This window comes from Falco biarmicus, chromosome 1, assembly GCF_023638135.1.
Source record: "Falco biarmicus isolate bFalBia1 chromosome 1, bFalBia1.pri, whole genome shotgun sequence".
NCBI lineage: Eukaryota > Metazoa > Chordata > Aves > Falconiformes > Falconidae > Falco > Falco biarmicus.
In genome coordinates this window covers 123,535,630-123,549,945 of record NC_079288.1, presented here as the reverse complement: position 1 = coordinate 123,549,945, position 14,316 = coordinate 123,535,630, and the positions used below count along the sequence as shown (strand labels likewise).

General features: G+C 39.6%; 1 protein-coding gene across 8 annotated transcripts in view; it reads left to right on the top strand.

Moving 5' to 3' along the window:
• The window catches only part of TENM3 (teneurin transmembrane protein 3), a 323,364-nt gene that overhangs the window by 237,478 nt on the left and 71,570 nt on the right, over positions 1 to 14,316 (top strand). For all 8 annotated transcript variants that reach the window (XM_056326386.1, XM_056326387.1, XM_056326384.1 and 5 more), the window contains 5 exons: positions 1,685 to 1,895; positions 2,398 to 2,499; positions 2,658 to 2,852; positions 4,195 to 4,395; positions 7,367 to 7,552. In XM_056326386.1, coding sequence (XP_056182361.1) covers positions 1,685 to 1,895; positions 2,398 to 2,499; positions 2,658 to 2,852; positions 4,195 to 4,395; positions 7,367 to 7,552 — 895 coding nt within the window. The remainder of the gene's footprint in view (positions 1 to 1,684; positions 1,896 to 2,397; positions 2,500 to 2,657; positions 2,853 to 4,194; positions 4,396 to 7,366; positions 7,553 to 14,316) is intronic.

The following is a 14,316-nucleotide window of genomic DNA, read 5'->3' as shown; positions in this document are numbered from 1 at the left end:
TATACAAATTACAGGCTTGCTTCTAGTGTCCATAAAAGACTTGTTAAAACTCAGAACTCCCTGACCTTTCTCTTTTTTAAAATATTAGTGAAAAACGCAACCAGAAAGAAGTGTTCTTGAGTCAGGAGGGAGGAGAAAATTGTTTTTCTCCCTCGCACAAAATGAAGATAAATATTAATTCTCTAAAAGATGAGAATGTTGAATGATTTTGAATAATGGCTGCTCTCCCAAAACAGTTGCATACATTTTCATGCGGTACAGTACATACAGAGTCACAGCATACCAAGCAAGGTACCGGCTTCTGCACATCCTAACCGTATTATCTTCTATTCTGCTGGTTCAGACGTAGCTAGAAAAGTGTCTCAGGTGTTGATAGACGCATATTAACTCTGCATTTCCTTCACATGCTGACTGGTAGGAAGATTATTCTGATGACTAGGGAGGAACATTCTTACAATAGCAGTGAATTTTGGCCTGCAATTTCAGGAAGAGAACATAAGTACTTAAACCCTTGTTCCAGGACAAAGGCTATCATGTTTTCCTTTGTCCTGGGAGCAGTTTCTGAAGGTCACAAGTCAGGGTGTAAACCCACTCATTCTCTGGTCCCAGTAACTGATGTTATCCTAGCTCAAGTGAATAAGTGGTTTCACATACTGGCCTTTCCTTTATGGGCTCTGGATGTAATTCCGTTTGAGAGAGATCTCTACCGTGTGGGAAGATTGAAGGTTTATGTCTTACTCTTCACTTCATACAATAAACGTGTCAGTAGAAGTGAACCTGTGAAAAGACTCTGCGGGAAAAGCAGAGACGCTCTACCACAAGCAAGAGCGCTCTTTAATTTTCCTGCCTCTTTAATTTTCCTGTATACTCATTGATTTTACATGATAAACGTGCAGAAGACATCTTTAAAGCCATGAGAGCAGACCCCCAGACAGTGTAAATCAGTGCCAGGCCCAGAGCAGATCAGCTCTCCAGGTGCTGTTAGCCCTAGTTAAGACCAACATGCATAAAACCTCGTGTTGTGAGTTTGCTGCTTGTGTCAGCTGAGATGCTGCTACATTTTTCCAGGCCCCACTGATGGTTCTTAACAATACAGTCTGTGCTGTCCATTGACCTGAGGTACCGTATGTTTGGTCAGTTTGTCATTTTCAACAGTTGCTATGTTTTATGCTTTCCATCTCCTCTTTTGGGCTTCTGTGATAGGAAGTAAAGCTCTTGCTCTCCTTCCTCCAGAATCCCAAACCGTCCAAAAGGGGGATTGAGCAGTTTAATCCTTCATCTGAAACTAAAGGAAAAGCAGAGTAGAGTATTCATGTTGGGTATTATTATAAACTCATGTATATATAACTCTGAAAGTTAGTTGTCACCTGTGATTCAGGTGGCAGTCGTGCCTGCAGACTCATTTCAACTGACGTTTTCTGCCCCCAGTATACGTAATAGGTTCATTGGCCGCTTGTCCCCAAAAAAGCCACTCTAATAAGCACGAGGTCTAGTTGGAAATTTTGTTTGAAGTCTTAGCAAGGGGCGAAGAAATAAGCGAGTGTCAGTTTCAACTCTTGCTTCCCTGCTCCAAAAGGGAACTCTTGGTCGAAACACAAGCATATTGTCAAGGTGTTGTGGGGAAGCTGGAAGTGTGGTGGGTCATCCTGTGACTTGTCAAGCTCCTGTCTGTTCCTCCCTGCAGTATGACTTTGTGGAGCTCCTGGATGGCAGCCGGCTGATTGCGAGGGAGCAACGCAACCTACTGGAGTCAGAGCGAGCAGGGCGGCAGGCAAGGTCTGTCAGTCTCCACGAGGCAGGTTTTATCCAGTATTTGGATTCTGGCATCTGGCACCTGGCCTTTTATAATGATGGGAAAAATGCGGAGCAGGTGTCTTTTAATACCATAATTATAGGTAAGCATAATCTTCAAAGCTCTTACCAAGTGCTAGACTCTGGTCAGGTTTTTTAGGAACAGAGAGATAGGTTTTTGTAGTTAAATGATCTGCCTTTTTTTCACAGGTTTTCCATTCATACTGTTTCTTTTGCTGCTTAGAGTAAAATGCAGAATATGTATTTTAATTACTTGATCTAAGGCACAAGGAGTGTACCTTCTTGTAAAGCAGTGCTAGAAAGGAGGACGCTATTTTGAATATTTGTTAAATGGCACAGGCTGAATTTTAAGTGTGGAGCTCATATGGGTTTACCATTGTAAGTTTAGCTTTTTTGTTGGAATGCAATGTCCTGAGATACTAGAGGCATCAGCATCAGAAAATCACAGCTATTTGTGCTCTTCAAACAAACCAAATGTAAACACTTCTCTGGGAGCGAGAGCAGGCTGTCAGTTAGTAGTGGTTCAAATGATAGGTACTTCATGTGGTAGGCAGCTGTGAATTATCCTCCTTTTTTTCCCTGTAGAGTCTGTGGTGGAATGCCCCCGAAATTGCCATGGTAACGGCGAATGTGTTTCTGGATCCTGCCATTGTTTTCCTGGGTTTCTGGGTCCCGATTGTTCAAGAGGTAAATCAGCCCAGTGCTTTTTCTAGAGTCAGTTGAAGTGAGCAAGAAGACAGATACGTCAGCAAAGCAACTGGCGTGTGTCTTGCTGATTAAATGTTCTTTGCAAAGCGTTGGTGAAGAAGTTGGTTTTCATTGTACTGCCGTGTTTTATTTCACAGCAGCCTGCCCAGTGCTGTGTAGTGGCAATGGGCAGTACTCCAAAGGACGCTGCCTGTGTTACAGCGGCTGGAAGGGCACCGAGTGTGATGTGCCTGCAACTCAGTGCATCGATCCCCAGTGTGGGGGCCGGGGCATTTGCATCATGGGCTCTTGTGCCTGCAACTCTGGATATAAAGGAGAAAACTGTGAAGAAGGTAAATGAGTAAATATTTACCCCAGCACCCGCTGTTGTTGGTCAGGTTTCCAGCTGGCACATCCAGCTCTATTGATTTTGCAAGATCTAGGTCGTAGGCGCTAATGCTGTTTCTTGAAAAGTCATTTTAGAATACTAAAAATCAAGTTTGGGAATCACTAGTATCACTGAATTCTACAGAATTATTATACTTTTATTTATCCTCAAGTAATCAATGGGAAAATTCTTAATAGTGTGAGACATCTTTTTGCTTGCCAGTATATTTTTATTTATTTTTTTAGCTGAGGTCAGCTAAGAAGAAAGCTCACAAAAAATAGATGTCGGAATACAGGAAGACTTACTGAATTTTCACAGTATAGAATAAGTCGATCTGTTGTATTTGTTAATGATCTTTTCCACCAACCACATTGTAGAAAGTGCTGATTCAAATGCCTCAAAGTGAAAAATGATGCATCATTTTTGTATACCAGAGATGTGCTTAATAATACTCGTTCGGGTGTGCTGCAAAATGCAGTTCATTTTACATTCTATTTTTTTAGGGAGGAAAAAGTGCCATTTTCTTCCTCAATCAAATTGATTTTATTGATCTCCGTGTACAAAGTAATGCAATTAAGTCTCTGGAATTAAATTTTCAGGCCATTGACCCTACAAGTGTAACATTTTATTGAGTCAAATTGCTAAATTAAATCTCGTCATCTAAAGCACATTAAAGTGAATTAAGACAGATAGACAGTCTGCAACTCATTTCTGAAACAAGTTGAGGGTCCTGTACAGCTGTCAGAACTCTGTAGCGGTGGATCAGGTCAGTTGATGCAGAGTGCTGCAGGGAGTCCAGCACTTGTTACACTGTGATTAGGCAGAACAGAAATCAGTTGCCCAAGACCCAAAGCCAATCTTGTTGTAATTTTGAAAAATTAGCAAACTTTGAAAGGTTCTCTGTTAACTCGGTGGTTACAGTGGCCTGTAAATGTCTTGGCGTCAGTTATGTGCACGCACAAATTTCACGATACCAGAAAGTGATGTGGAAGCGAGGTGTTTTTACAAAGAAAATTGCTGCGATGTGATTAATGATGATAAAGAGTGATTTACCTTGTAGCCGGGGAAGGGAGGCTGGCACCAAGGTGGCTTGGTCCACTCTGTCTTTTCCTTACTTGTTGCAGTAAAACACAGGTGAACTTCTCGGCCTCAGGCTGCTAACGTTTACTTTTAAGATGAGTGCAATGCTGCCTATTTCACAGGGTCTTACAATGTGGATTAAGCCCCAAAGCGTCGTGAGCATCTAGGGGTTGATTACTGTTGTTAGGACTGACAAGCTGAAGCTGACCTTTCTCATCTCCCCGTAGCGGATTGCTTGGACCCAGCCTGCTCCAGCCACGGCATGTGCATCCACGGTGAGTGCCACTGCAACCCAGGCTGGGGTGGCAACAACTGTGAAATCCTGAAGACAATGTGCTCTGACCAGTGCTCTGGCCATGGCACCTACCTTCAAGAGAGTGGTACCTGCACCTGCGACCCCAACTGGACAGGTCCAGATTGCTCCAATGGTAAGGGTTAAAAGCACTCGCATTTTGTAAAATGATGGCATCTTGAATAGCAGCATTTTAGTGACATCATTGTCTTAGGACCTGACCTGCTGAGCTGATGGAAATCTTTGAGTTGACTTCGGCATGAACCGTGAATAGATTTCAAAGGTTCGAAATAATTGATGAATTTGAAGCATTTGAAAGTCAGTGTATTTGTTGGTATCTTCTAGCTGCCTTCACCTGATAACTTCAAGTACTTCACGTGCAAGTACAAAATGTTCTTAGTACGACAAATGGATCTAAGTATCATCTTACCTAATACATCTTATTTAGAAACTTAAAACTATGCTAGTGAAACTAGAGACAATCACATTTTTTAAATCTCTCCAGCTAATTGGAGGTATTTTTATTGAAAAACAGACAGTGTTCAAGTTTGAAGGCAAAGGAATGCAAGAGTGAATTCTAAACAGCTTTCGAGGAAGGGCGCAGGCTGCCAGAGTGGAAGGAGTTGGTAGGAGTGAAGAAGCAGAGGGATTTCTTAAAGTCAGAAACAGCTTATTAAAACTGTAATCTGAGCCTAGAAACAAAAGGAGGAAATGTCTGGAGGTACTGTCACAGAGAACAGAATCTAAATATTTCTGAAGTGTTACAGCAGTCTTTTGACAAATACGGGCTTTCAGCGTACTGGTAGTCACATATCAAAAGAGAAGTCATGGCTAACTGCAAGACATACATTTGTCTAAAACAGTTCATATAACAGCTCAGATGATTTTGTTAATGAAAACTGAACACATGGGCTAGCTGGGTCTATGCCAACTTATGAATAAATGTAACTTTTTCATGAGGAACCATCTTTTTAAAACAAATGTACTTCCAGACCAGGATCTGTGATAACTCCGTAATGGTTTATGCATATGAGAGTGATAGGATGGAGTTCCAAACATTCAAGAAAAAGTGACAGAGAGAAGGATATGCTGTCTTCTTTTAATTTGTTTAGAAGGAAAAAAGCCTTCTCTGAACATTTCTAGGACTAAAAATGGCTTTTTATGAGAGACCCTTTCTAGTTCTCAGGCAAAACATGACTCCCCTGTTTCTTGACGATACACTTATGCTCCATCTTTTACTTACGTTTCAAGGAACGATTTGTCATTAAGATAACATAAAATATTTCTGATCTCCTCAAATATTTCAAAAGTGTCAAACTCATAGAAGAGCTCTGTAAAAGTACTCATAGACTATTCGCTGAAGTTGTGCAAAATGACCTTCAGAGTGGTACGCTAAAAAAGTAAATCTTACCCATAAACATTTTGTTACGCTGCTAGATGAAAAAAAAGAATTGTGTTATTTCCATCAGAGGGCTTTATAGGTTTGAAATCAGCAGAGCTTTCCTCTATCTTCATCAGCAGTTTGTCCGTTAATTAGCCCTTCAATTCCACTTCAATTAAATTAACTCTAATTAATAAATTCATTACAAAGATTGACGTACCTTGCTCAAAGCTAGTGTGCTAAAAGCTGATAAACACCTTCACCCTAATGAAAAATTGATTAGATTGAAGAGAAATAAACCTTTCTTACTTGGAGCTGCGTTGACATTTTGCGACTCTGAAGTTAATCAAACCATCTTGCATCTCTTAATCAAAAATTTAATTCAAGGTACATATAAAATGCTGTATAGGGGGGGGAAAAAAAAAAAAAAAAAGGAGGGGGAAGTTACAGCTGTCTTTCTCCGTAAAAGTTTTGGACTGTTTCTTGTGGGAAATGTCACAGCTTTTTGATACCGTGTTTAATGTTCCACAGCACTTTGATACAGTGGGTTATTCTCTATGGGGAAGAAAAACACTGTCGAGTGGGAAACTGGAAACCTTTCTTGCGCTGAATGCTTCTCTCTTTTGCTCTTGAAAATAATTTCAGTCTTTTATTACTGAACTGTTTGTTGCCTTTTACAAGAAAAAAAAAACTAAATACAGTACTTTTATGAACTAGTACGTGGTTACAGCCAGCTGTATGCCAAGGAACTAAAGCAGCCCCTCAGGCTGTATCGCATCTCCTCTTGTTTTTCTGTTGTCTGCTTAGCAGAGGAAAAGTTTGCTGGAGTCTGACTAAATGAACCAAAACTGTAAATGCAAAATCTGGCAGTCTAAATTATCATCGTGTATTAGCTGAGACTTAACATGCGTTGTTTGGCCTCAGACTACCTTTGGCTGTTAACATATTTTTCAATTATTCTATCACTTATGAGATCCTGTTACTATATGTAAACGACAAGTTAAATTGCTGTATGTTGATGTATTTTTTTAACAATCTATTATTTAAACCAGACTGTTCGTAGCTGTCACTGATACAAATTTACTGAAAGTAAAAGAGAATCATCTTTTATATTTAACAGATGTGTCAGTATGTCAGCATAGTACTAATTTGTCTCACTAAGGCTGATTCTTTATAATGAAAAAATGTGTCACAAATGGCACATTTTTACTTTGAAAAAAAAAAAAAACAACCAGGGAGCAGGAAACCTTGTTAAAATGAACTTTCATTAATACTAGATTTTCACTTGGAGCCACAGTGACCTAGGTCTATGTTACATGAGTCGCTAGGAGTACACTGTATGTTCTGCTAGGTCTAAGTGCCATATAATCTAAGATAGAAAAGGTATATACTCTTCAAGACATATGTGATCACAAAACATATGACTGAAAATTACTTGGAGCTAACAGAAGAGCTGTTAACTGAGGGGGCATTTAAGCACCACTAAGTCAGCTGGATAAATAAGTGAGCATTAGCACAGAGATAAAACTCTGTACTCCGTATTCTGTTGGGTCCTACCTGAAATTGCCTTGCACAGTAAATTCCTTTGATTTAATTTTCAGAGATTTTGCCTTTCTTGTTCTTCGCATGTCGAGTTAAAATGCAGCGCTGCTAATTAATGCATACCCTCTTTCTCCTGTGTGTACTCTCTGCCTCCTTTTCTCCCCTCTTCTTTTCTCGAATCCAGAAATCTGTTCGGTGGACTGCGGCACACATGGCGTGTGCATGGGTGGCACGTGTCGCTGCGAGGAAGGCTGGACGGGCGCAGCCTGCAACCAGAGAGCCTGCCATCCCCGCTGCGCGGAGCATGGCACCTGTAAAGACGGGAAGTGTGAATGTAGCCAGGGATGGAACGGCGAGCACTGTACCATTGGTAGGCTGGCAATGCTTTACCTGGTCTTCGCTGCAAAATTCAAACAGCCAGCGCTGCTGGCCACATCTGAATAAGAAGTGTATTACTTTGAAGCTTGTTTCTTCAAACAGAATATTGCACGTGTCAGCCTGTGTAAGGGAGTGGGTATTTTAAGAAAGGAAATGGTTATATAGTGGCTTACCAGTTTTTCATACATCATTTGCCACAAAAAAGGATGTGGAATAATTTCTTTTTCAGTCTTTTAACTGCCTTTTGCTGAGGATGAGGTTACTTTTCTTTTAACCTGTAAAGATATTGTTTGATTCCTGTTTTCCTGTTGTTAATAGCTTTACTTTTTTCAGAAATGATGCTTCCTATTGTTTTGGGGGGTTGTTTTTTTCTTCCGTGAGGAAGAAGCTCTAAGAAGTGACTTGCCTACACAAAAATGTCACTACCACCTTGTAATAAATGTGATCTAGTTGCCCAAAATTATCTTCTTGTCAACATAATGCTCTATTTTAGAATGATGTCAAATCTCTTACACATAAATAATGTAAGTTTAATATAGCTGATTAAGAAGAGGCCATCCTTAATACGGCTTCTGTGTTTCTGTAATCAGGTTAGTCCTAGCACGTGGAAACCTTTTGAAATTACTCTGCCTTTATCAATGGAGCTTCTCTTACTCAGTTATTTACAATCTGTATGTCCCATATACAGCAGGATATTCCTCTCCACTGCACAGGCCTTGACAGTGGACTAGCATGAGAAATTACGCATGTAAATAAGGGGAGGAGTTGCCAGAAGTATATCATTTTCATATTGATTTTGTATAGCTGTAGCACTAAGAAATTCCCTTCCATGCTAAATCTCCCTTTGTGCAAGACACTGCGAGTCTGTAAGAGGAGGAGGGTCCCATCCAAACAGTTTTTGTTTCAGTATAACCACACAGGGAAACTATTCCCTAACAACAGGTAGGAAGCCCAGACAAAGGACTGGAAATGGTCTTAACTGCAAGAGATGTCTAGCTCGTACCTAGGTGTGTGGAGAGCATTGCACGAAGCTCAGCAAAGGCTGTAACAGGTGTAACAGCGTGGCTCTGCAGAGGTATTTATGGGACACATCCCCCAGGCGTGAGAAGATCACGGCTAAGCACTTAGAGGTGGATTGAATAGACAGCAAAAGAGGTAACCACAGGTCAAACAGAGGCAAGAGTAACACTGAGTGATGGGAAAGTCACAGATAATCTGAAGAGTCAAAAAAAAAATCCAGGAAGTAGAAAAACCCCATAGTTTGGAAAGGTGGGGGAGAGCCAGTTAAAAGAGGTGATACAGCCAAAGCAACAGGTTAGGTCAGTAAGTGTAATAGCGGTAGAGCTGATGGATGTGGATATAGTATGATTTGCTTTTGTCACAAGCTAAAAAGAGGCTGGAGAATTTGAACTTCCATGGATGTTTTGGGAGGGCTGCAACTCCAAATGTGTTAGCACAGCTGGGCCATCACTGGGGCATGAGCATCTAGAAACCAGTAAAACCCAGGCTGTGCTCCTGGGTAGGTTACAGCCCTGCCCGAGAGGCGGCATGGTGGTGCTTGCTGCGTGGGGAACAGTGGTGTGAGCTTTCAGGGCAAGGACAACGAGGGCCTGTTACAGCTCTGTTAACTGATACCCACATCACTGGGCCAAGAAGATGAGGCAAGTTTTTGTTTTGTAGAACGGAGTCAGGTGTGAAGTAGTAAGATTGATTTGTGAATTATTTTTGACAGAAATCACAATCGATTTTGTTGTTGTTGTTGTTTGCTAATGAGAATGAGACACATGAAGGAGAGGGAACCAAGGTGCATCTGCAGAGTCCCAGGGCGCGAGTCGGTAGGGTTAACGTTTTTGAGGAGCTTCCAGAAAACATGCTGACAGAGAGAGTAGAGAGATGGGGAGAGAACCGCTTTCTGAACAATAAAATAAAGTAAATCTTTAGAAGTAGGATAAAGCCTTTCCCTTCACTGCTTTAACTTGCCAACAAGCAATTACTCAGCAGATCGCGCTGCTGTTGGTCTCGCTGACCTTGGCAGCATTTCAAGGGTTGTAGTTATACACGGATGAACTGCTCTTGAACAATTTTTCCAACATATTAAGCACAAACAAGTTTTTCCTCAGCACTGGGTGAGCAGGTCTGTCTTCCCACCTGTTTATTCTTTAAATGGGTGTTTACTTTTTGGCTGCTGCTGTAAAGATAGTTTGATTTGTTTATATTGCCCTTACAGTCTTCAAGACAAGTAATGAGGTACAGGCTCTAGCCTGCTGTTGTATTTATTTCTCTTAGAGCTGTTCTCTTCAGGAGCTCAGTGTTATGGAGGAACGAGGTCATTTTATTGCTCATTTCCAGGAGTATTTCCACTTAGTGGAGTAAAAATTGCTGCCTCCTCGGCTTGGCAGATGAAGGGTCAAATTGCTTTTCTTTCACCTGCCCTAAAGTAAGTAGCAGCTCTTTCTGAGCAATAAATTCCAGAACACAAGGGACATCAGAATGTTTCTCTATGCAAACCAGTTTTTTATTGTCACCCTTCATTTGTAACCCCGGCATTTTATGCTGCTTACAACTCTCAGCTTGGTAGCAGAGTATTTACGTGATATGTGTGAAAGACTCCCACGCTTCCTTTATACTTCTATAAATAAACAATTACCGCCTCCTTATTTCTAAAAGTCATTAACCATTTAGCTGAAGTAGTGTGAAGTATTTTAGAAATGCAGATATATTTGTTTGTTGCAGCTATTAGCTGGAAGTCACATGAAGTGCAACAGCCTAAATTTACAACTTCTTTGTGAAAGAAATATTCCAAAGAAGTTGTAAATTTTAAGGGCAATGCACTTTAATCACTTTTTGGGAGGGGAATAGCTCGCCAGATCTCTAGCTGGATGCACAAAACGGAGTAGATATATATGCATTAATCACAGAGGTGCTAACTGGAATGTGTATTGAATCATCTGAATCCTTAACTCATTTGATCAAACAGATTAGGGTACTTTTGTGAAGCATAAATGCCATTTAAAATAGTTTAAAAGTTTTGCACCTCATCGAATGATTTTTATGTATTTCTAAATGCTGACTATCTGTCCGGTCTCATTTTCAGTTAGCCCACTGTTTGTATTATTAGTTGACATGTGTTAAAGGGTAGGAAGAAGGAAAAAAAACCAAACCTTTATTTCCTTAATTAAAAAAAAGCAGTCCTCAGTTTTATTCCTCTCTAATATCTCTTAAACCCTAGATTGCATCTTGAGATACTGTGATTTTTATGTATACTTCAAGATATTAAAATGGGAATTTGGCCAAAGGAAATTCTAATTGCTTCCAGAGACCATTTTCTTGTTTTTATTTCAATACTTCAGGATATTGGGAAGCAAAATCATAGGTGATTGCAAAGGTGTGCTTTTTGTGTTGAGAAAAAATTTAGATATCTGCTTACCTGGCTTAAACATTAGCATTTTCCTAAGGCTGAGGATTGCAATACTTTGATTTGTGAGACAGAACAGAATAGACTAAATCAGGGTGAGGTTTTTTTTTCTTTTTTGGAAGCAATGCATATATTAAGGTGGGCAAGATTGTTTTGACTAGTGCAGTAAACCTGATGTGTGATGCCGATATCCCCTGTTCCATTACACATCTCTGGCACAGGGTAATTCCACTTCAGTACCACACCTGATGTTGGCCACACTTGCAAGTCATTGTCTTTGCTCTGAACATATACTTCCAAATATTTATCTTAAAGATGTTCGGCAGATAAATACATGCTCAGTACTGTGATGAAATGAATCTAATAAAAATTAACAAAACTCAAGATTTAATGCTATTGTTTAGCATCTTGCAGGTTTGAACTAAACACTGGCAATGTGTGTTTCAAATACTAAACAGTTTAAGGCATCTACATTGTTTACTGTCTTTTCCCTCCTGAGAACTGTAATCATAGAACCATGGAATGGTTCTGGTTGGAAGGGACCTTTAAAGGTCATGGAGTCCGATTCCCTGCAGTGAGTGAGCAGGGACATCTTTAAGTAGACCGGGCTGCTCAGAGCCCTCTCCAGCCTGTCCTTGAACGTTCCCGGGGATGGGGCATCTGCCACCTCTATAGGCAACCCGTCCCAATGTTTCACCACCCTCACTGTAAAAAAATTCTTCCTTATATCTAGCCTGAATCTGCCCTCTTCTAGTTTCAAACCATTACCCCTGTCCTGTCACAACAGGCCCTGCTAAATTGGTTTCATGTAATGTTTTACCATTGCCTGTATCCCTGTGTGAACAGGTTAAATCAACAGTTTACTGCAAAGCTATGGAAAATGACCTGCCAGCTGTTTATTTGGTCTGGGAGTGACATTCGTGGGTCTGAGGTGAACATCCATATATTATTTTGTGAAGCTCAACCTGCATCTCAATGTGATACAAGACCACATATGCACAGCTGGTGCCCAGGTGATAGCCTGGATGAAAATTTGCTCTGTAATTAAGTTTTCATAACACAGTTGTGCTAAAACATGTTTTTGTTTCCTTTCTGTCCTCACTTGCAATGAGTTCAGTGACCCTCTCCTGTCTGAGTAGTTGTTTTGTGAGATTGGAACAGATACCATTTCAGAAAGTCTATTATTTTTTGTGATATAACTGGCATGTACCATGAGTACATTAAGGAACTGTCATAGGAAGCCCATAAATATGAATACTTTTCCAGCTGCTTTTCCATTAAACTCTGTTAGCTGAATGAAATTAGTAAATAATTATGTTGGTGGGGAACCTGCTATATCTATGTGCTGTCTAACATCTCAGTTTTACAATGCAGCTTAATTTTTTCTATAGACCAAATTAGTTTTAGAGTAATCTAAATTGCAAATTGGCCAATTTGCATTAAAACTATGCCTTCTTGCTCAGATTTGTCAACACCTCTTTTTTAAAAAGTCTTTAACATTAAGCATGGGTGGGTAAGACCATCTGTTTATGGAGCTTGCCTGCAGCTCCATTACTTAGCACGAGACAGATTACAGCTGTTTAATTGTTATCATGTTGAACGATTATCTTTCAGTCCAAAATTAATATTTATATATGTATGCATGGAAAGCATGTCGTTAAACATAAGTGGTCTAAATGTAGATTAATGTCATTAAGCATTCATATTAATCCCTCAGGAAGGCTAAAGTTAGCATCGTGGTACTTTCATGCTAGTTTTGACTGCTGCACGAGGCTACTTTACCTGGTACATGGAATAGAAAATCAAATTCAGTGGTGGTCCACTGCAGGAGTGTGCAGCTTGTCATGTTTTTATATTCTGGCGAGAATTGGGATCCAATTGTTTTATCTTCTAAGATTTCCCCTGAATTTTAGTTGAGAAAAAAATAACAGTGGGCAGCAAAGTATTTTATTTTAACCCTTTTCTTGGCATGAAAGGACACTAACATGACATTCAAACCAATCAAACCAAAAAATAAATTTTCTTCAGCAAGAAATTTGTAATTTTAGCTAGGAAGAGCAAGAAAGTCATCTGAATTACTTTCTTTCAATCAGAATTATGAAAAAAATAAATAACATCTAGAGCACGCTCCCCTAAGTCTGTTTCCATTGGTACAGACTCTGTCCTGGTGACTGATAAAGATGGTTTTCAGACAAACATGAATGCGTTTATGTGCTGGTTTTCTATGTGACCATGAGCAGTGTAAGCTCAGTACTGCTAACGTTAAGGAATGCAAAGAAGTAATCTCCTCCACTAAGTTACATGGTATGCACCTGCTGTCTTCAATGCATGTTCGGTTTACGGCTCCTTATATTACTGATTTCAAATATGACTACAGGGAAATGACACTTTATCTCTTTATAAGATCAGAGAGCGAGTCAAGACAAATGTGTTCCTCCTGTTAATTAAAGGAAGTGCTTATAGAAAATTTGATATGGCTATATATCATTACAATATATATTTTTGAAGGAGTTCATGGACCAGTTTGAGGGCTTGATTGATCTTCCCCACATTTGCAGATTAGAGGCAGAGCAGCATGGATAACCAGTATTATGATGACCATTTTTACGGTCATTTTAGTACTGATGCTAAGCTGCCAAGCATGGTTTACTTTTCTTCAAAGTTTGAATTACTGAGAATATTGATATTTCATAGTGGTTTAATGTGCTAGGTATTTAATGTACCTTAATGCATTCGTGCCAAGAATTCTTAATAAATTTTAAGGTTCTGTTGAGATTTTAGAATTCTGATCAGAAGAAAATTTTTGTCCATAAAATTAAAATAATTACTGCTGTATGAATACATTCTGTAATTCTCAGAATTCCTACATTTAAGCTTTTCCTTAGTTTTGAGTTCGTGGAATTATACCTCAGTAAAACTTTCATCTTAAAAGTAAGATTGGATCTGAATGAACGTCTGACCTTTGCCATTCAAACAGTTTATTCTCAGATAAAATCAAATAGCAATTAGTTTACCACAATATTGTGAGTGAAATCCTACTTTCAAAACACATGACTACATTGGAGTTTGGATTTCACCAGAATATTTATAATTTTATTCTCAATGCAGAAATTCCATGAAAAAGAAAAGATTACTTTCTTGGCACCCAGAGGACTAATAACCACAGTTCAACAAGATTTCATGAAATTTAGAACAAATACGGTTTTGATCTTTCCTGTGCCTGAAGGGCTTGTTTTTAATTTGCCAGGCCAAGCCCTCAATATGCTAAGTATTTGTGTGTTTGGTAACTATAAAAATACTCAATTGCCAGGTGAATTTAAAATAGTGCACGCATATCTGAA